The 21,526-nt window shown below is 41.9% G+C and overlaps 1 protein-coding gene across 8 annotated transcripts in view; it reads right to left on the minus strand.

The window, feature by feature from the left end:
* The window catches only part of patj (PATJ crumbs cell polarity complex component), a 472,630-nt gene that overhangs the window by 263,775 nt on the left and 187,329 nt on the right, over positions 1 to 21,526 (minus strand). For all 8 annotated transcript variants that reach the window (XM_068037182.1, XM_068037186.1, XM_068037183.1 and 5 more), the window contains 3 exons: positions 19,682 to 19,753; positions 14,283 to 14,460; positions 11,383 to 11,493 (listed from right to left, as the gene is read on the minus strand). In XM_068037182.1, coding sequence (XP_067893283.1) covers positions 11,383 to 11,493; positions 14,283 to 14,460; positions 19,682 to 19,753 — 361 coding nt within the window. The remainder of the gene's footprint in view (positions 1 to 11,382; positions 11,494 to 14,282; positions 14,461 to 19,681; positions 19,754 to 21,526) is intronic.

A 21,526-nucleotide genomic window follows, 5' to 3' on the forward strand; every position in this document is an offset into this window, starting at 1 on the left:
GGTTTAGTTGGCTTATATTTCATACACTGAAAATATTGCAGTAATCCAACTACTAAAATTTCTGAACTAGAATTCTGTAGCAACTCAAGTCAAATTTCTGCAGCAACCTAAAGCAAATTCTGTGGCATGATTTCAAGGCATGTCTCAAGTTTTTGAACCTTTCAATTTCAATATGATAACTATTTTCAAAATATCGTCTAAAACAGTTAAACTGATGGTTTAGAATACACAATCAAAAACTATTTACCGTATTTACCTGAGTTCCCAATAACTAGGCAAGAAAGTTAGATGTTTAGTGTAAATGATGCCACCTCTGAGTCAAACCCATGAGGAAATACTGCGTTATGAGAGGTGCTGTCTATCAGATGAAAAATTAATCTGTGATCCCAGTTTCCTAATTAAATGGACATAAATGATTATATTGGCGAAGTGAAAGGAAGTTGTCCCTGCATCCAGCCAACATTCATCACTCAACCAACATCAATAAAAGCAGATTAACTTAACTTCTGCCCTCACCCCTTCCCCTCCCTGCCAGAACTATGATAGGCGCCCTCATCCTCACCTTCCACCCCACCAGCCTCCATATTCAATGGATCATTCTCAGCCATTTCCGCCACCTCCAGCATGATTCCACCACCAAGCAATCTAACCCTTCCCTCCCCTTTCAGCATTTCAAAGAGACCGCTCCGGATGCGAAACTGTGGTCCACTCCTGAATCACCCCCAACACCCCCTCCAGTTCCTACAGCAGCTTTCTATGCAAGCACAGGTGATGCAACAACTGCCCTTTTACCCCTCTCTCCTCACTGTCCAAAGCCCCAAACACTCCTTCCAGGTGAAACAGTGATTTACATGTATTACGTTCAACGTAGTATACTATATTTGCTGCTCACAAAGCAGTTTGATCTACACTGGGGAGACCAAAAGCAGGTTCGGCGATGGCTTTGTGAAACACCTCCATTCAGTCTGTAAACATGACCCAAGCTTCCATTGCCTGTCATTTTATTTCTCCACCTGGCTCTCATACTGACATCTCTGTCCTCAGCCTCCTACAGGGTTTCAATGAAGCTCAAGATAAGCTTGAGGAACAGAACCCTCATCTTTCAATTTGGCACTTTACAACCTTCCAGACTCAACATTGAGTTCAACAATTTCAGACTATAATCTCTTTCCCCATTTTGTTTCCTTTCTCTTTGCAGGTTTTGGTTTTACTGTCATTTTTTCTTGTGCTTGCTTTCAGATGGCAGCTGTTCATCATTCTGCCATTCACACCTCCTCTGGACACATCTTTTGTTTCTTCACTTGTTCCATTACCACTCCCTCTGGTCCTGCACCGCCAACTTTTTTGCCATTTAATCTCTCCTGCATTCTACTCTATCACAGATTTCCTTTTTGTTCTTTTTCCACCCACCCCACTTTCACTTGCTTAAAGCCTATTATATTTCTAACTGTTCCCAGTTCTGATGAGGTTATCAATCTGAAACATTAACTCTGTTTCTCTCTCCACAGATGCTGCCTGGTAGTAGTAATGTTATTGAACTAGTAATCCTGGACTAATAACACAGACAACATAAGTTTGAGAATTGGAATACAGTTTAAAACCAATAAAACTTACCAAGATGTGGGGTTTATCGAGAAAATCTAACTGCTTCAGTAATGTCCTTGGTCCAAAGAACCAACTGACATGATATGATTAGATTTTTAGATTTAGATTAGAGATACAGCACTCAAACAGGCCCTTCGGCCCACCGAGTCTGTGCCGAACATCAACCACCCATTTATACTAATCCTACACTAATCCCATATTTCCCTACCACCTACCTATACTAGTGACAATTTATAATGGCCAAATAACCTATCAACCTGCAAGTCTTTTGGCTTGTGGGAGGAAACCGGAGCACCCGGAGAAAACCCACGCAGACACAGGGAGAACTTGCAAACTCCACACAGGCAGTACCCGGAATCGAACCCGGGTCCCTGGAGCTGTGAGGCTGCGGTGCTAACCACTGCGCCACTGTGAATTGGCCTGCTTGTGACTTCAGTCCCTCACCAATATGGTTGATTCCTAATTTCCTCCTGTCTACCAAGCCACTTAGTTGTATTAAACAGCTTTCAAGAAAAAGGCACCAATTTCTAAAGGCAGCTAGGGATGGGCGATAACTGAGATGCCCACATCCTTAGAATGAATTACTAAAACACCAAACTATTAAAGTTAGTACTTTATAGCTTTTCTTGCTGTGTCACTCTATAACAAAAACATAAACTGGAAGGACCTGTTAAGATAGAAAAAAGGAACAGAGGGAAAATGCCTGCAACAAACACAATAGCCTGGATATTGTGGTCAGTAGCACTCACCACTGACTTTGAAAAAAGCTTCTCACAAAGATCTAGCAATCTCTGTGGTGTGGATTTCACCTTTCATGGAGTCAATTTCGATTAGGGGATCTCTAGACATCTAGGAGCAGTGATGTCATCAAGCAGGGTAAGCAGCCAATCATACTGAAGTATTCTCGCAGACAGCAAACCAAACAGGATCCCTTCATTTTTAAATTTCAAATTTTACAGATGGCAAAGTAAGTGATTGGGACATATATATGGAATTAAGATAGAAGATAAAATATCAAAAAAATTAAAACAAATTTTTAAAATGTGGAATTTTATCATAAATGGAGCAATTTAACATTCCACAAGTAGGTTTTCAGGGCCAGTGAGGGAATTAGCAGTCATTATGAAGTTATAATGCCATTAAAACCCTTGTTACACCTTATTCAAGAAGGTGTAACTTTTTCAAGCTTTTTTTGCCAGCAAAACTAGATGCAAGAGCAGAAGTTCTCATCAGTTCAATGATTTATAATTCACTGCATTACAAGGGGACCTGGAAAATATATTCTCTGGAGAAGCACAGAATCACTGAGAGCAACTTCTGGATCTCCCCGTTATTCTGTGCATGTGCAAATACCAGTATTTGTAATCAGTTTCAGAAGGCTAATGACGGTAAACACCAACAAAACTGCATCATTACTAATGCAAAATCCAGGCCAATGACCTGAAAGATGCTTGAGTCGTAAACAATGGATGGTTAAATAGCAGAACATACGAATTAGGAGGAGTAGGTCACTCGGCCCCTCAAGCCTACTCCACCATTCAACAAGCTTATGGCTGATCCGATTATACCCTCAACTCCACATTCCCGCCTATCCCTGATAACCTTCCACCCCCTTGTTTATCAAGAATCTATCTACCTCTGCCTTAAAAATATTCAAAGACTCTTCTTCCAACGCCTTTTGAGGAAGAGAGTTTCAAAGACTCACAACCCTCAGAGAAAGAATTTCTCCTCATCTCTGTCTTAAATGGGCGACTCCTTATTTTTAAACAGTGACCCCTAGTTCTAGATTCTCCCACAAAAGGAAACATCCTTTCCACATCCACACTGTCAAGACCCCTCAGGATCTTATATGTTTCAATCAAGTTGCCTCTTACTCTTCTAAACTCCAGTGGATACAAACCTAGCCTGTCTAGCCTTTCCTCACAAGACAACCCGCCCAATCCAGGTATTAGTCGAGTAAACCATCTCTGAACTGCTTCCAATGCATTTACATCTTTTCTTAAATAAGGAGAACAATACTGTACACAGTACTCCAGATGTGGTCTCCACAATGCCTGGTATAACTGAAGCATAACCTCCCTACTTTTGTATTCAATTCTCCTCGCAATAAATGATAACATTCTATTAGCTTTCCTAATTACTTGCTGTATTTGCATACTAACCTTTTGTGATTCATGCAGGAGGACACCCAGATCCCTCTGTATCTCACTTGGGAGTCGGAGAGGCATTGGACCTGCGAGGAAACAGCCCGGAGCAGGAGACGATAAATTGGGACCGAGGCTCGAGGCCCACACTTACCTGGGAGTTGGAGAAGCACTGGACCTGTGAGTAAACAGCCCAGAGCAGGAAACTATAAATCGGGACCGAGGCTCGAGACCCATACTTACCTGAGAGTTGGAGAGGCACACATCAGGAGCTCCTTGGAATCAGCACACGCTGAGTTTGAAAAAATCCATGACATCACAGCAAAGTTGTAAACTGATTGGTTGCAGAGTATCTAGTCTAAGTGTCTGTTTGTAAAGAGCTTGAAACATTCAATACTTTTAGGAAAGGTGTGTTAATAATTTGATGATAGAAAAAAGGCCGAAGCAAGGTAAAAGTCTTGTTTTCTTGAACTCTTAAGTACCTACCTTATACACACAGAAGGAGCTGATGGGTGAGTAATTTTACTTTCTATTTCCTAGTCTCCAGTTTAAATTAAATAATCTGAAAGCAAGCTTCAGGCATGGCAGGAAAGTTCGGCTGCTTGGAATGCCCATTCTGTGACATGTAGGGAGCCATGGATGCTTCATGTGTTCTAGATGATCACAAGTGCAGGAAGTGTCTCCAGCAGCAAAAACCTGAGCTCCGCAGTTTGGAACTCACACGGAAGTTGGCGTCACTGTGATGCACCCGCAAAGCTGAAAACTACATGGATAGCATATTTAACATTAAGATTAAGAGCGGCAGGCAGGGAGGGACTGGGTGACTGCTTGGCAGTCTAAAAAGACCCGGCAGGTAATGCAGGAGTCTTCTGAGTCTCTCACTCACTAATCAGTTTTCCTTTTTGGATGCTGGTGAGGGCGATGGTCCATCAGAGGAATGTAGCAAGAGCCAGGTTTGTGGCACCAAAAGTGGCTCAGCTGCAGAGGTGGGGGCGGAAAAAGAGTGGAAGGGCAATAGTGGTAGGCGGTTCGATAATTAGGGAAGAAGACAGGTATTTCTGTGGCCGTAGATGTGACTCCAGGATAGTATATTGCTTCCCTGCTGCCAGGGTCAAGGATGTCATGGAACAGTTGCACAATATTCTTTGGGGGGAGGGTGAACAGCCAGAATAGTTACATAGGTAGAAAGGGGGATCAAGTCCTGAAAGCAGAATTTAGGGAGCTAGGAAGGAGATTGAAAAGCAGGATATCTAAAGCAGTAATCTCAGGATTACTCCCAGTACCACGTCTAGTGAGTACAGAAATAGGAAGACTGACCGAATGAACACTTGGCTGGAAAAATGGCGTAGGAGGGAGGGCTTTAGATTCCTGGGGCATTGGGACCGGTTCTGGGGCAGGTGGGACCTGTACAAGATGGACGGGTTACATCTTAACAGGACCAGGACTAATATCCTCATGGGGAGATTTGCTAGTGCTGTTGGGGAAGGTTTAAACTAACTTGTTGGGGTTGTGAACCTGCGAGGGAATTCAGATCGGAGAAAATCAAAGCTGATGATGGGAAGTAGAAAAGCTGTGAATGAAAGTGGAAAACAGCAGAAACAAATGCTAGAACCAACCAGGGTCAAAATACAGAATAGTGTTAAAAAGGCAGGATTAAAAGGCACGCAATCTGAATGCATGCAGCATTCGCAACAAGATAGGTGAGTTGATGGTGCAAGTAGAAGTAAACGGGTATGATTTAATTGCCATTACGGAGACACGGTTGCAGGGTAACCAAGACTGGGAACTGAATATTAAAGGATATTCAACGTTTAGGAAGGACAGGCAAAAAGGAAACGTAAGTGGGATAGTAATAAGGGATAATAAGGGATCAGTGCATTAGTGAGAGGGGATCTTCAATCGGAAGAGCAGGTTGTAGAATCTGTTTGGGTGGAGCTAAGAAACAGCAAGGAGCAATAATTATTGGTAGGAGTGGTTTACAAGCCACAAAACAGTAGTCGTAATGCAGGGCATGGTATAAATCAGAAATTAGAAGTGCTTGGAGGGGGAATACGGTAATCATGGGTGATATCAAACTACATATAGACTGGATAAATCTAATGAACACCATTGCTGTAGAAGAAGAATTCCTGCAACGTGTCCGAGATGGTTTTCCGGAGCAATATGTTGAGGAACCAACTAGGGAACAGGCTATTTTGGATCTAATACTGTGCAGTGAGAAAGGGCTAATTAATCTGGTGGCAGAAGTGACCATAGTCTGATAGAATTTTCCTTTAAATTTGAAAAAGATGTAGCTCAATCCGAAACTAGGGTCTTAAAATCTAAACAAGAGCAATTATGAAGGTATGTGGAGCAAGTTGGCCGTGGTGGATTGGAAAAATACATTAAAAAGTTTGACGGTAGATAGGCAATGACTAGTATTTAAAGAATTAATGCATGGTTTTCATTTCTTTAAGGCAAAAGAACCCAATAGGGAAAGTGAGTCAGCTGCGGCAAACAAACAAAGTTAAAGCTCATATTAGATCAAAGGGGAAGGTTTATAAAGTTGCCAAAAAAAATCTGTAAGCCGGAGGATTGGGAGAATTTTAGAATCCAGCAAAGGAGGACAAAGAAATTGATAAAGAGAGAATAGAATATGAAAGTACACTAGCAAGAAATATAAATTCGGATTGTAAAAGTTTCTATAGGTATGTATAAAGGAAAAAATTGGCAAAGACAAATGTGTGTCGATTACAGGCGCAGACAGGAGAATTTATGATGGAAAATAGAGAAATGGCAGAGAAGCTAAATAATTACTATGTGTCTGTCTTCATGGAGGAAGATACAAGAAGTCTCCCTGAAATAATTGAGATCCAAAGGTCTAGTGAGATGAGAAACTGAAAGAAATTAAGATTAGTAAAAAAGTGGTATTGGAGAAATTAATGGGACTGAAACTTGACAAATCCCCGGGACCCGATGATCTTCACCCTAGAGTGTTGAAAGAGACGGCTACAGAGATAGTGGCTGCTTTGGTGATCATCTTTCAAAATTCTATACATTCTGCAAAGGTGCCTGCAGATTGGAAGATTGCAAATGTAACGCCACTGTTAACATCGGTAGTAGGGAAAATACTAGAATCTATTAAAAAGAATGTGATTACTGGACACTTGGAAAATAATGGTCTGATTGGGCAGAGTCAACATGGATTTATGAAGGGAAATCATGTTTGACAGACATGTTAGAGTTTTTTGAGGAAGTTACTAGCAGAGTGGATAAGGGGGAAATCAATGGATGTGGCATATTTGGACTTTCAGAAGACTTTTGATAGAGCCCCACAGAGGAGGTTACTAAGCAAAATTAAAGCACATGGGATTGGAGATAATATACTAGCATGGATTGAGGATTGGCTAACAGGCAGAAAACAGAAAATAGGAATAAATGGGTCATTCTCAGGTTGGCAGGCTGTGACCAGTGGGATACTGCAAGGATCAGTGTTTGGGCCCCAGCTGTTCACAATCTAGATCAATGATTTGGATGTGGGGACCAATTGTAATATTTCCAAGCTTGCGGATGACAAAAAACCTGGTGGAAATGTGATTTACGAGGAACACACAAAGAGGCTCAAAGGGGATTTGGACAGGTTGAGTGAGTGGGCAAGAACATGGCAGATGGAATATAATGTGGATAAGTGTGAGGTTATCCACTTTGGTAGGAGGAACGACAGCGCAGAGTATTTCTTAAATGGTGAGAGATTAGAAAGTGTTGATGTCCAAAGGGACCTAGGTGTCCTTGGTCATAAGTCACTGAAAGCTAGCATGCAGGTGCAGCTAACAATTAGGAAGGCAAACTGTATGTTAGCTTTTATCGCAAGAGGATTCGAGTACAGGAGCAAAGAAGTCTTGCTTCAATTGTATACAGTATTGTTGAGGCCACACCTGGAATAGTGTGTGCAGATCCGGTCCCTTTGCCTGAGGAAGGATATACCTGCCACAGAGGAGTGCAGCAGAGGTTCACCAGACTGATTCCTGGGATGGTGGGATTGTCCCAGGAGGAGAGATTGAGGAGACTGGGCCTATATTCTCTGGAGTTGAGAAAAATGAGAGACAATCTCATAGAAACTTAGAAAATTCTTAAAGGGATAGACAGGGTAGATGCAGAAAGGATGTTTCCCCTGGCTGTGGGGTCAACAACCAAGGAACACAATCTTACAATCTCAGAATAAAGGGCAAACCATTTAGGACTGAGATGAGGAGGAACTTCTTCATTCAAGGGGTGGTGACTTTTTGGAATTCTTTGCCCCAGAGGGTGGTGGAAGCTCAGTCACTGATTAAGTTCAAGACAGAGATCGATAGATTTCTAGTTGCTAATGACATCAAGGGATACGTGATTGTGCGGTAATATGGTGTTGAGGTAGACGATCAGCCATGATCTAGAATGGTGGAGCAGGCTTGAAGGGCTGAATGGCCTACTCCTGCTCCTATGTTCCTATCTCAGAACTCTGAAATCTCCCATCATTTAGATAATATTTCTTTTTTCTTTCTGCCAAAATGGACAATTTCACATTTTCCCACATTTGCCAGATCTTTGCCCACTCACTTAACCTGCGGCACAGTGGCGCAGTGGTAGGGCGGCACAGTGGCGCAGTGGTTAGCACCGCAGCCTCACAGCTCCAGGGACCCGGGTTCAATTCTGGGTACTGCCTGTGTGGAGTTTGCAAGTTCTCCCTGTGTCTGCGTGGGTTTCCTCCGGGTGCTCCGGTTTCCTCCCACAAGCCAAAAGACTTGCAGGTTGATAGGTAAATTGGCAATTATAAATTGTCACTAGTATAGGTAGGTGGTAGGGAAATATAGGGACTGGTGGGGATGTTTGGTAGGAATATGGGATTAGTGTAGGATTAGTATAAATGGGTGGTTGATGTTCGGCACAGACTCGGTGGGCCGAAGGGCCTGTTTCAGTGCTGTATCTCTAATCTAATCTATCTATATCCTTTTGTAGCCTCATGTCCTCTTACTTTCCTACCTGTCTTTGTGTCATCAGCAAATTTAGCAGCCATACCTTCAGTCCCTTCATCCAAATCATTTATATAAATTGCTGAGGCCTCACCACTGATACCTGTGGCACACCACTTGTTCTATCTTGACGACCAGGAAATGAACCATTTATGCCTACTCTCTGTTTCCTGTTAGCTAGCCAATCTTCTATCCATGCCAATATATTACCACACCCCCCCCCCCCCCCGCCCCCACCGCCACATCATGAGCTTTTATTTTCCGCAATAACCTTTGATGTGGCACCTTATCAAATGCCTTCTGGAAATCTAAGTACAGTACATCCACCCGTTCCCCTTTATTCACAACACGTTACTTCTTCAAAGAACTCCAATAAATTGGTTAAACATGATTTCCCTTTCACAAAACCATGTTGACTCTGCCTGATTACCTTGAACTTTTCTAAGTGCCCTGTTATAAAGGGCTTTTTGTATAAAATAATAAGAGGCATAATGAGAGCAATTTAAGCAACTAAAGACACTTTTAAGACATAAAGAACATGTGAATAGTTCAGGAGGTAAGAGAGAAGGTAGGTAGAAAAAGCACAAAAGGTTGGCAAAATGGAAAAGGCTCCAGCGGCCCTTTTTTAACACTACTGTGTTCTTAAAATAAACGTTAAACTTTACTTCACTGTTTTATTTTTTTACTTCTGGTTCACGCTCTCCTCCAAAAGCATGATATTTAGCTAATCATAGAAAGTTTACGGCACAGAAAGAGGCCACTTGGCCCATCATGTCAGTGCCAGACGAAAAATGTTCCACCCTTTCTAATCCCATGTTCCAGTATTTGGTCTGTAGCCCTGCAGATGACAGCAGCTGAGGTGCGTATCCAGACTTCTTTTGAATGAATTGAGGGTTCCTGCCTCTACTACCCTTTCAGGCAGTGAGTTCCAGACCCCTACCACCCTCTGAGTGAAAACACTTTCCTCATCTCCCCTCTAATCTTTCTACCAATCACTTTAAATCTATTTGACCCCTAGTCACTGACCTCTCTGCTAAGGTAAATAGGCCCTTCACCTCCACTCTATCCAGGCCCCTGACAATTTTGTACATCTCAATCAAATCTTCCTTCAGCCTCCTCTGTTCCAAGGAGAACAACACCAGCTAACCAATCTATCCTCATAGCTGCATTTTTCCAGTCCTGGCAGCTTCCTCGTAAATCTCCTCTGTACCCTCTCTAGTGTAATTACATCTTTTCTGTAATGAGGTGGCCAGAACTGTGCACAGCATTCAAGTTGAAGCCTAACTAATGATTTATACAGTTCCGGCATAACCTCCCTGCTGTTATATTCTATACCTCGTCTAATAAAGGAAAGGATTCCATATGCCTTCTTATCCACCTTTATCGACCTGTCCTACTTTCAGGGATCTGTGGACATTCACTCCAAGGGCCCCTCACTTCCTCTACACCTCTCAGTATTCTCCCATTAATTGTGTATTCCTTTGCCTTGTTTGACCTCCCTAAATGCATCACCTCACACTTCTCCGGGTTGAATTCCATTTGCCACTTTTCTGCCCATCTGACCAGACCATCAATATCTTTCTGCAGCCTACAGCGATCCTCCTCGCTATCTACTACACAGCCAATATTTGCGTCATCTGCAAACTTCTCGATCATGCCCCCCCATTTACATCCAAATCGTTAATATATACCACAAAAAGCAGGGCACCCGGTACTGAGCCCTGCGGAATGCCACTGGAAACTTCCCTCGAATCGCAAAAACACCTGTCAACAATTATCCTTTGTTTCCTGCCACTGAGCCAATTTTGTATCCACCTTGCTGCATTTCCCTGGATCCCATGGGTTTTTATTTTTTTAACCATTCTGCCATGTCAAAAGCCTTGCTAAAGTCAATGTAGACCACCTCAACGAATCAGGTACCGTAAACTGCATTAAAAATCTGACAAGATTACAAAATCCATCAAATTAGGGTTGCCAACCGTGTCAGGATGTGATCCTCACATCAAGTATTAAGTCCTTGATCTGTACCAAATTAACTGTAATAGTGATGCATTTAAGTTATGCTAACTTAACAAAATCTTACATACTTTTTTTGGGTTGTTATATCAAGACATCTCTGGGCCCTATACATCAATTAAAATCTATTCAGATTTTTCTACATTTTATGGGACTGGTCTGGAACAAATGAAAATAATATGGTTTTGCAAGTGGATGTGAAAATCTTCGGCAGATTTTACCTTTGCTAAGAAAAAGGTTTGTCAGCTGGAATATAAATACTGTGAACATAGTTTTAGATCTCTGAGAGAAAAACAAATTGAACAGCCAAAGTAACAGTAAAAGGAAACACTCTCCTGTGCGTGTTAAGATCAGTGAAAAGGCTCTATGGAACCAACGTAAATAAATGTCCCTTTCTAGTTAATTGAAACTTTTTAGCTAAATTGGAATGAATAAAACAAGTTCTGCACTGAAATAAGATGCCTACAGACAGAATTGATAACTTTTCAACTTATTAATGACACTTACCAGCACTTTCATCCAGAAATGAAATCATTAAAGCCATTAATCATGAACAAATTCACACAGTTGCAGAAGCTGTCTTCAAAAATTATACTGTTAACCTTAAAAATTTTCCAGTTTTTACTCACCCTTGGAGTAGGCAATAAGCTTTGAACCACAAAAACAACTGGATTTCCCACATTTTTTATGGCAACCACTGCTTCGTCATGTGTGGCATTTTGCAGGTCTACACCAGAAACCTGTAATATACATTAAGATTACATTGAAATAAAAGCAAAATACTGCGGATGCTGGAAATCTGAAACAAAAACAAGAAATGCTGGATTCACTCAGCAGGTCTGGCAGCATCTGTGGAAAGAGAAGCAGAGTTAACATTTCGGGTCAGTGACCCTTCTTCGGAACTGACAAATATTAGAAAAGTCACAGATTATAAACAAGTGAGGTGGGGGTTGGGCAAGAGATAACAAAGGAGAAGGTGCAGACTGGACCAGGCGGGTCACTGACCCGAAACGTTAACTCTGCTTCTCTTTCCACAGATGCTGCCAGACCTGCTGAGTGAATCCAGCATTTCTTGTTTTTGTTTAAGATTACATTGACTTGGTTTGTCTTCCTCAATGCCTGGTATGCTGAAGCAACATTATATAGCCTGCTTAAATGAGGAGCCTCATCAACCAAGTGCAGAATTCGTATCTTTTTGTGATAAGATTGCCTGCCCTGAACTCTGGGGAATGCATGGCTTTGGGAAGCAGTGGGAGGGGTAAAAAATGGCAACTTATGTTTATATAGCACCTTGAACAGAGCAAAGTGTCCCACATATTTTCTAGTTCAAAGTGAATTAATTGTAATGTCATGATTTAACAATTAATCCAAATTATGACAAAATTAAGCATTTGTGTTTATGATGTATTAGTTATGGGATTCCCTCCTGCTGTTTACAGCACACACAGTTAAAATGGTTATTGCTGAGTACTTCTGCAAGCTCCAGATAGCATACATTTTGGTCTGGTTTGAAGAAGACACTGAGTTACTTGCTGTGACTGTATTTCGATTCATCTCTCAACTCATGCAAAATATTTGGTTCCCAGGGAGGCAGCAAGACATTTCTTCTAGCTACAAAATTCTTGAGAATAGCTAGCAATCTACTGAGAAAAATACAGTTTTGATTGAAGAGAACTTTGAAACAAAAACAAAGGAGTTTGGATTATATTTTGGGCAGTATGGCACAAAACAGCAGTCAGTCTTAAACAGCAGACATAAGGGGCACTTTCGCAACTTCATGATAGTGTACAGCATATAAGAAGTAAAATACCATTGTCTTAAAAGCCAGTTCAACGTCGAGAAGCAACCTTAAATTTTCTTAACATTAAGATGAGTGAAGTTCGCAAATTACTGAAATTATACTGATGACTCTAAGTAACAAAAATTTATCTGTTTAACGTTCAATAACTTTGTCTAGTGGCTTAATGTCTGAGCCACAGTCTTATACAGTGTATATACTTGTTGTCCTCAGTTGGTTGGAGGTTATATATGTTCCAATAAACCAGAATATAGTAACAAGGAGGTTCTGTTTGACTACTTCCTACATTTACCTAAATATTGCGCAGTATTCAATACACTTTGGCTTAGTAGAGGATGCAACATTTATTAATGGGACAGATCAGTGATACTGGGCTGGATTTTACCTTAGGTGGATGGGAATTCTCCACCGACGTAAAAGTCGGTGCCGAACCTGCTTCCGCCTTGCCCGGGGATCTGTCCCGCATTTTACGGGTCCCTGGGTTTTAATTGTCCTGAGGCGGGACTTCCACCTGCTTGAGGGAGTAAGTCCCGCCTCATTGAGCTGCTGGCCAATCAGCGGGCCAGCAGCTCTTAGTCCTAACAGCGCCACCGGGAGCGGTGGCCACTGCTGGGACTGCAGCCCAGCCAATGCCATGGAGCCAGGAGGGAAGGTAAGTTGGGCATGCCTCACCAGTGCGATCGGTCGTGCCCTGGTGAGGCTAGAGTGGTCGTTTGGGGGGAGGGGACACCTTGGCTCCTGGGGGCGGGTTGGGAGCCAGGGGTGGCCCTCAATCGGGTACTCTGTGCCCGACTGCCATGGCCCCCTTCCACCCCGGGCACGCGGAAAGGTCGGCAGCTACCGCTGGGCCTTCTTTGACATCCCCAGCATGCCCACTTGCCACAGGTAAAATACCCGTGGAGGCAGGCGAAGGCCCTTAAGTGGCTGTTAAGTGGTCACTTAAGGGCCTTGATTGGCCTCGGGCGGACAGGCCTTTTCGCACCCCCTTCCCGACCCCCGTAAAGTTGACTGGAGGCGGGAGCAGGGCGGGTAGGGCTCCCGGAGCCTCCCACTCAATTTTATGCCGTCCCCACCCGACCCGCTGGGACGACGTAAAATTCACCCACTGAGTCCAAGTTAAATATCCAGTAAAACAAAAAAAACAAAAATTAACTGAAAGGAAGAAAGGAATAAAGGTATTTCCTCTGTGACCAACATAAGCTAGTTTTAAAAAAAATTGCAATTACTCAGTCAGGGATCTATTTCCCCTCTGCACATAAATGCACTTTTTTTTCACTTCACTCACTTAGAATGGTTACAGAAGCATCAGAGCAACAATATTCAGTGCAGGGATGTGGATTACTCAGCCTGAACTCACTGCCTCAAAAGATAATTGAGAGAGTTTTGTTTTAGCAATAAAATACTCTATAGTGCTGACTAACGAATGCTATAATAATTACACACATTCTCACGGAATATATTAAAGTCTTGAATAATTTAAATTTTACTAATGTTTTCCTTTAAAATAAATAACTTTCTAACAGTGCTTAGGTAGCAAAACAAAATCTTCCTCACATATACAACACAGTAGTTTGTTTGAATGCTTTATGCCTCTCTTTGGTGCACTGAGGCACCTTAAGGAAATGAAAATGTTCAGTGTACCAAGGCATTCCCATTCACAATTTATAAGTAGCAGTTATTATACATGAACATATATTACATTAACATTATTTATCAACAAAGATTATTTACCTCAATAATTTTGTCCCCTGTCTTCAGAGCATTGGATCTTCCAGCTGGACTCTCCTCCAAGACATGTTTAATAAAAATTCCTCTCAATTCCTCCCCATTTTTCAGTCTTTTTATTACAGTATTGCCACCAACAATACTGATTCCAAGTGACTCCCCTGGTTCTCGCCAAAGCTGAACCCTGGAAGGAAAATAAATTTATTTGTAACTTAGGATGTGAAGGTGAATGAATCTTGCTGCCTACTTTTTAATATCTTTTGCCAAGTTCAAAACCATCAACTAATTCATGCTCTCGGCAAAACATCTGTCAGTATTTACAAGTAAGATCAATTTTTTGGGAGCAGAGGACCTCGCTATTCAAGTAGATGTATTTCAAGTTCAAAATTCATGGTTTGTGGTTCCAACTTTTGAAAACAGAAAATCTTCCAGAATCAATTGTTCTATGGGAAGATGTTTTCACAGTCCTGAAAAAAGTCTACATTAAAAATGCAAAAATACAACCAATATATGAAGATGCAAGAGAAAAGAGACATCCTAAGATAGTCACTCATAATGCCACAAGACTTGACTCTAAAAACTGGATACCACAAACACAAAAGGCTAATGCATTTTACAAATGCAAAACATAGTGTGTGTGGGTAATTCTTAGTTCATGCACTAAAATAGCATCAAATTAACCTGGCCAATGCCACATCAAACATCTGCACAAAGATGCAAGAGCTGCACTGGAGATTATTCATTCACAAGATGCATGAGAGCCACCACTGCTCTGCTGCAGCTGACTGAAATAGAGGCAGCCACACTTCCAACACTCAAGGCTCAATTTTACCTTTGGTGGACGGGAGCCATCCTCCAACTGAAAAGTCAGTGGCGAACCTGCCTCCGCCTGGGCTGGGGATCCGGACTGCATTTTACTGTCCCCAGGCCTTTAATTGGCCTGAGGTGGGAGTTCTACCTCATTGAGGCAGGAAGTCCCGCCTAATGGAGCTGCAGGCCAGCAGCTCTTAGCCCCAGCAGCGCCACCAGGAGCAGTGGCCACTGCTGGGACTGCAACCCAGCTGAAGATAGAAGATGTCAGGGAGCTCCAGGGAACCGCCAAGTATTTGGGGCCTCGCCGGGTACAATCGGTCGAGCCCCGGTGAGGCAAGGGTGGTCGACTGGGGGGATCGGGGGGGCATGTTGGAGGTGGTTGGGGCATCGGGGGCGACCCTCCGTCGGGCAAAGGGTGGCTGATCATACGGGTCCACCCTCCCTCCCCCATGCCATCAGAAAGCCGCCTGCTTTTGTCAGGCGGCTTTTCTCGGGCCTGAGACGCCCAACTGGCCAAGGGTTCAAGATCCCTGTGGCGGTGGGCAGAGGCCCTTAAGTGGCCATTAACAGGTCATTTAAGGGCCTTGACTGGCCTGGGGCGGGCGGGCCGTTTTTCACCGCTGCCGCCCTGCGTAAAGTGGCGGCGGAGGCGGGAGCAGGTAGGGAAGGACCCTCCAAGCCTTCCGCTCCATTTTATGCACACCTGCCACCTTCCTGCTCTTTATGGGGGGGGTGGGCGTGAAATTCAGCCCTCAATATTTTATTGAAAAAGTTGCCCTCAATGTAAACCCAAATGCATTAAAATGAGCACTTCCCCACACGCCTCAAGATTACAAAACCTCTCTTTTTGATAAAGACAGGAATCTGACTGTGTAGTTCTACCCACACTCCTCTATAGTGCATACACTACTGAGGGCCTTGAACTGACTAAGACACAATCCCTTGACCCCAAATGAAAATTTGACCAGGTCATGTCGCTATTCCTTCCAAAGATTGCATCGTATTTGCTCTAGTCAGAACAGTGCCAATGAGTTGGAATCAGATGCAATGAAATAAAGAGCTTTGAAACATATCTGGATTTTTAGTATGTAAGTATATACTGCAAAACATTACAAGCTTCAATACAAAGTTCACAATCTTATATTTCAATCCTGAAAAAAGAGAAAAACACTCAATGCATAATTCATTCATTATTCCAACCATAAATCAAGAGTTTCTTTGAAGATTCTAGAGCATATCTTGTTTGATTGAGATATTAAAAGATTTTTGTTTCTTTATGATGTAGCATTACCATCACCTACAAATATTACAGCTAAGATGGGGTAAATCGTTATTTGCATCTTTCCATATATTTTTGTTCCTTTCTTTTAATAAACCTTATTTTTACAACCTCTTTATTATTATTAATGTGTCTGTGTTATATACTTTGTTCTTTCCTCTGCTTATGAAAGATCTGGCATTCAGAATCAGATCATCAATGTCAGAAAACCAACAGCAAATGACAGGCTTTCTTGTTTTTATTTTGTCACTTTGAATTGTGATAGATACAAGATAAATGAAAGCAAGAGAAAAAGTGAGAAAAGAAGAAAAAAGTTTATAATATTCTACATTGTTGCTTTTCAAAAAATGCCATTTTAAAGTAAATATTAAAGGTAGGTCAGTCTGCACGGGAAAAATAAATAATTTAAGAGCAATGATCTCATCACTGACTCCGAGGGAACACCACTATTTGCATCTCTCCAATCAATAAAGCATACATTAAACACTATTTTCTATCCTGTAACTGATTTCCCACCCATGTTGCATATTCCCTTTATCAACAAACTTATGCAGCACCTTATGATATACCTTGTGGAAATATATATACATAACATGCACTATATTTTCTTCATTAACACTCCATTATTTCTTCATACAGCTCTACAAAAATTTGTCAAACCTGAATTACTTTTCACAATATGAGACTAACTGTCCTTAATTAAAGTAGGTTTTAACTTTGGGAATACTCAGCAGATCTGGCTGCATCTGTGCATTTTGCACAGATGCTGACAGACCTGCTGAGTATTTCCAGCATTTCTTGTTTTTATTTCAGATTTCCAGCATCTACAGTATTTTGCTTTTATTTTAGGTTTTAACTTTGTCTGGATTGCACCCTCTAGAAGCTTACGCGGTTCATAAGTTACACAGCATTTTACTTTGGAAACAGGGGGAGAGGAATAACTTAAAATTAAAGTCACATTCAATACACAAATGTACCCTTTACTTTCTAAACAACTACTGTGTAGAATAATATAAAAGAAAAATACTGCAGATGCTGAAATCTGAAATAAAATCTCCTGACAAGGGTGGTGGTTGTTGTTATCTGGCGTGCCGACTTCTACCTTGCAGAGGCTGAGCGTCAACTCTTAGACGCTTCTTCCTACCTCCCCCTGGACCATGATCCCACCACCGCACATCAAGCCACTGTCTCCAGGACTGTGACTAACCCCATCTCCTCTGGAGGTCTTCCCTCTACAGTTTCCAACCTCATGGTCCCACAACCCAGACAGCCTGCTTCTACCTCCTTCCCAAAAACCACTAACAGGACTGTCCTGGTAGACCCATGGTTTCAGCCTGTTCCTACCCCATTGAACTTATTTCCTCCTATCTTAACTCTATCTTTTCTCTCCTGGTCCAGTCTCTTCCCACCTACATCCGTGATTCTTCTGACACCCTACGTCATTTTGACAATTTCCAGTTTCCTGGCCTCAACTGCCTCCTCTTCACTATGGACGTCCAATTTCTCTACACCCCAATCCCCCACCAGGACGGTCTGAGGGCTCTCCGCTTCTTCCTCAAACAGAGACCCAACCAGTCCCCATTCACCACCACCCTCCTTTGCCTGGCTGAACTTGTTCTTACATTGAACAACTTCTCCTTCAACTCCACTCACTTACTCCAAATAAAAGGTGTTGCTATGGGTACCCACATGGGTCCTAGTTATGCCTGTCTTTTTGTGGGATATGTCGAACATTCCTTGTTCCAGTCCTACTCAGGCCCCCTCCCTCACCTCTTTTTCCAGTACATTGATGACTGTATCAGTGCTGCTTCCTGCTCTCGGCCTGAACTGGAAAACATCATCAACTTTGCATCCAATTTCCACCCTTCTCTCACCTTTACATGGCCTATTTCCAACACTTCACTTCCCTTCCTCGACTTCTCTGTCTCTATTTCTGGGGATAGGCTGTCTACTAATATTCATTATAAGCCAACCGCCTCCCACGGCTACTTTGACAATACTTCCTCACACTCCGTTTCCTGTAAGGACGCCATCCCATTTTCCCAGTTTCTCCATCTCCTACACATCTGTTCTGATGATGCAACCTTCCACAACAGCGCTTGTGACATGTCTTCCTTTTTCCTCAACCAAGGATTCCACCCCACTGTGGTTGACAGGGCCCTCAATTGCGCCCTATTTCCCGCATTTCTGCCCTCACCCCTTCCCCTCCCTCACAGAACTGCGACAGGGTTTCTCTTGTCCTCACTTTCCACCCCATCAGCCTCCACATCCAAAGGATCATCCTCCGTCATTTTCGCCACCTCCAGCATGATGCCACCACCAAACACATCTTCACTTCCCCTCCCGTCAGCATTCCAAAGGGATCATTCCCCCTGCGACACCCTAGTCCAGTCCTCCATCATCCCCTTCCCACTGCACCGTCCCATGCAATCACAGGAGGTGTAATACCTGTCGTTTTACCTCCTCTCTCCTCACCATCCAAAGCCCCAAAACACTCCTTCCAGGTGAAGCAGCGATTTACTTGTACTTCCTTCAATTTAGTATACTGTATTCGCTGCTCACAATGTGGTTGCCTCCATATTCGGGAGACCAAATGCAGATTGGGTGACTGCTTTGTGGAGCACCTCTGCTCAGTTCAAAAACATGACCCCAAGCTTCCATTTCAACAGCACCCACCCCGCCGCTCTCATGCACACAGTTCTGTCCTTTGCCTGCTCCAGTGTTCAGTGAACATCAAAGCAAGCTCGAAGAGCAGCTGATCTTTCGATTAGGCACTCTACAGCCTTGCGGACTGAACAATGAGTTCAATAATTTCACAGCATGATAGGCCTTTATTTTTTATATTTTATTTTTTAACCATGTGCCTATTTTTCACATAGACAGAGCTGCTCATTATTCTGTCATTAACACTCTCTCTGGACTAATGTTTTGTCTTTCACCACAAGCATTAACACACTCTTTGCCTTTGTCCCAGGACAGCTTTGTTATTTAATCTTTCCTGCCCTATGTCCTATCACACACCTTCCCTTTTGTTTTCTTCTCCACCAACCACCCCCACCCCCCCTTCACTCGCTTAAAACCCAATTCTTTTCCAACCCTTGCCAGTTCTAATGAAAGGTCACAGACCTGAAACGTTAACTCTGCTTCTCTCTCTCCACAGATGCTGCCTGACCTGTTGAGTATTTCCTACACTGTGTACAAGTCTGTACTATCATCTTAGTGGTGTGGTTGTGCAGAAGTAAAAACATTTACAAGGGGAATACGATGGGGAATTAATAGGGAACAACAGTCAAACATTTTGATGCTCTCTTACCATCGTGGTGCCTCCCAGTGACTCAAAACTGGGGTTTCTTCCCCTTCACCTTCTTCTCTTTCAGGTAATTCACTGATCAAAAAAAGAATAAAGCTAATTTGAAATATAATTCATCAATTTTTATATTACTACAATTAACTTCAAACAAGGTAAACAAGCCAGTTAATAGCTATATATGTAATTTTAAAATTAAGCAAAATAAAATATTTAATATTTCAACGACTACTACTCATCATCAAATCTGATGTTCATTCATCTGTCACTAAATATACTGACTGGCATCTGTGAAAAGGACTTCAATTTGGCAATGAATTCCATATTTCTCCGGGAAATAAGAATAAGAATGACTAATAATGGGTGCCTTGACTGCTCACAAGCTGAACTGCAGGGACAGTACAGCTTAATGAACACAGCAACCATAACAGTGAAATCTCTGTGATGCTGTCATGTGCCAAGCATAAAACAAGCGCACTTTAGTTTTTAAATAAAAACAGAAACTAATGAAAATTTAACGCAGGTCCATCAGCATCTGAAAAATGAAGATATGTTTATGGTTTTCGGTGGACAGCCGTCATCAAAATTAGCTAGGACATTAACTCATTTTTTCTCTTTTCAGGTGCTGCCAGTTCTGCAATATACTTTTCGTCATTTGTACTTTTCCCTTTTTAACGCTACTGTATTTCATTCATTTTTGATATCAGCGCTTCCTTGGATTTGTGAAAACTGGAAAAACAAGACTGTAAGGGCAGTATCTGACAGAAGTAAAATTAATATGGTGTCTTTATTCTGGAATATTCACAAATGAGAAAGCCAGATACAGTACATGAGCAATGAGAATCATAAGAGAATTAAATCAACACTGGGGAGTGGATTGGGAACAGGCCACTGTGGAGTCCATGTTCAAAAAGGGCGACAGACAGACACTTTGGCAACTACAAACCCAACAGTCTTGCTTTAATTCTGTGTGAAATAATGGAATTGACTATCAGAAGTAATCGTGAGAATTAGTCATTCAACAACAATTTCATAAACTGCAATTAGCACAGCTTTAGACATTCAAAACAACCTTTTGAGGATGTGACAACTCAAAATGATTGTGCTAAATCCAATGATGCTTTATACTTAGACTTTCAAAAAGCATTTGATAAATTTCCACTTGAAAGGCTATAAGTTTTCCTCTCTCTGCTTAACCACTGCTTGGGATATTAGTAAGTTGCTCTTATTGAAGGATTCTATGATCAAACGTTGTTCAGCAGTACAACCACTTAATAATTGCAGGCCTGAAGCCTTTAGAAGCACTTGAGATTGAGATCGATACATTTTACTAGCTAAGGACATATGAGCAAAGGCTGGTAAAAGGAGTCAAGGTACAGATCAGTCATGATCTAAATGAATGACAGAACAGGCTTGAGGAGGAGCTGAATAGTATGTCAATATTTGTGCAGGATTTCCATGAATTTATCAATGTTTACCACACACAAGAAAAACTGAAAGCTGCATTTTCAAGATGTGCTTGAGCCACTTCTGAAGACATTGACTCAACAATTTACCACTATATTCCTCAACTGCACACATGAAAATCATAAAGCAACATGAAATGCAAAAGTTAAGAATTCTGCTACAGATTAATTGTCACACAATGTGGACTATTGAAAATAATTGCAAATACAATAAATAATAATAACATTCCATTAGAACATCTAGAGCATGTTTGCTATAATACTGAACATTTGTTTTGAAATCCCATCTCTCACTGATGAAAATTTTCTGTGTTCAGCAAGTATTTAGCAAAACTTCTGAAGATGAATGTGAAAATTATCTTCTCAAATAATTTATAATTTGTGT

This window comes from Heterodontus francisci, chromosome 8 (assembly GCF_036365525.1).
Source record: "Heterodontus francisci isolate sHetFra1 chromosome 8, sHetFra1.hap1, whole genome shotgun sequence".
Classification (NCBI taxonomy): domain Eukaryota; kingdom Metazoa; phylum Chordata; class Chondrichthyes; order Heterodontiformes; family Heterodontidae; genus Heterodontus; species Heterodontus francisci.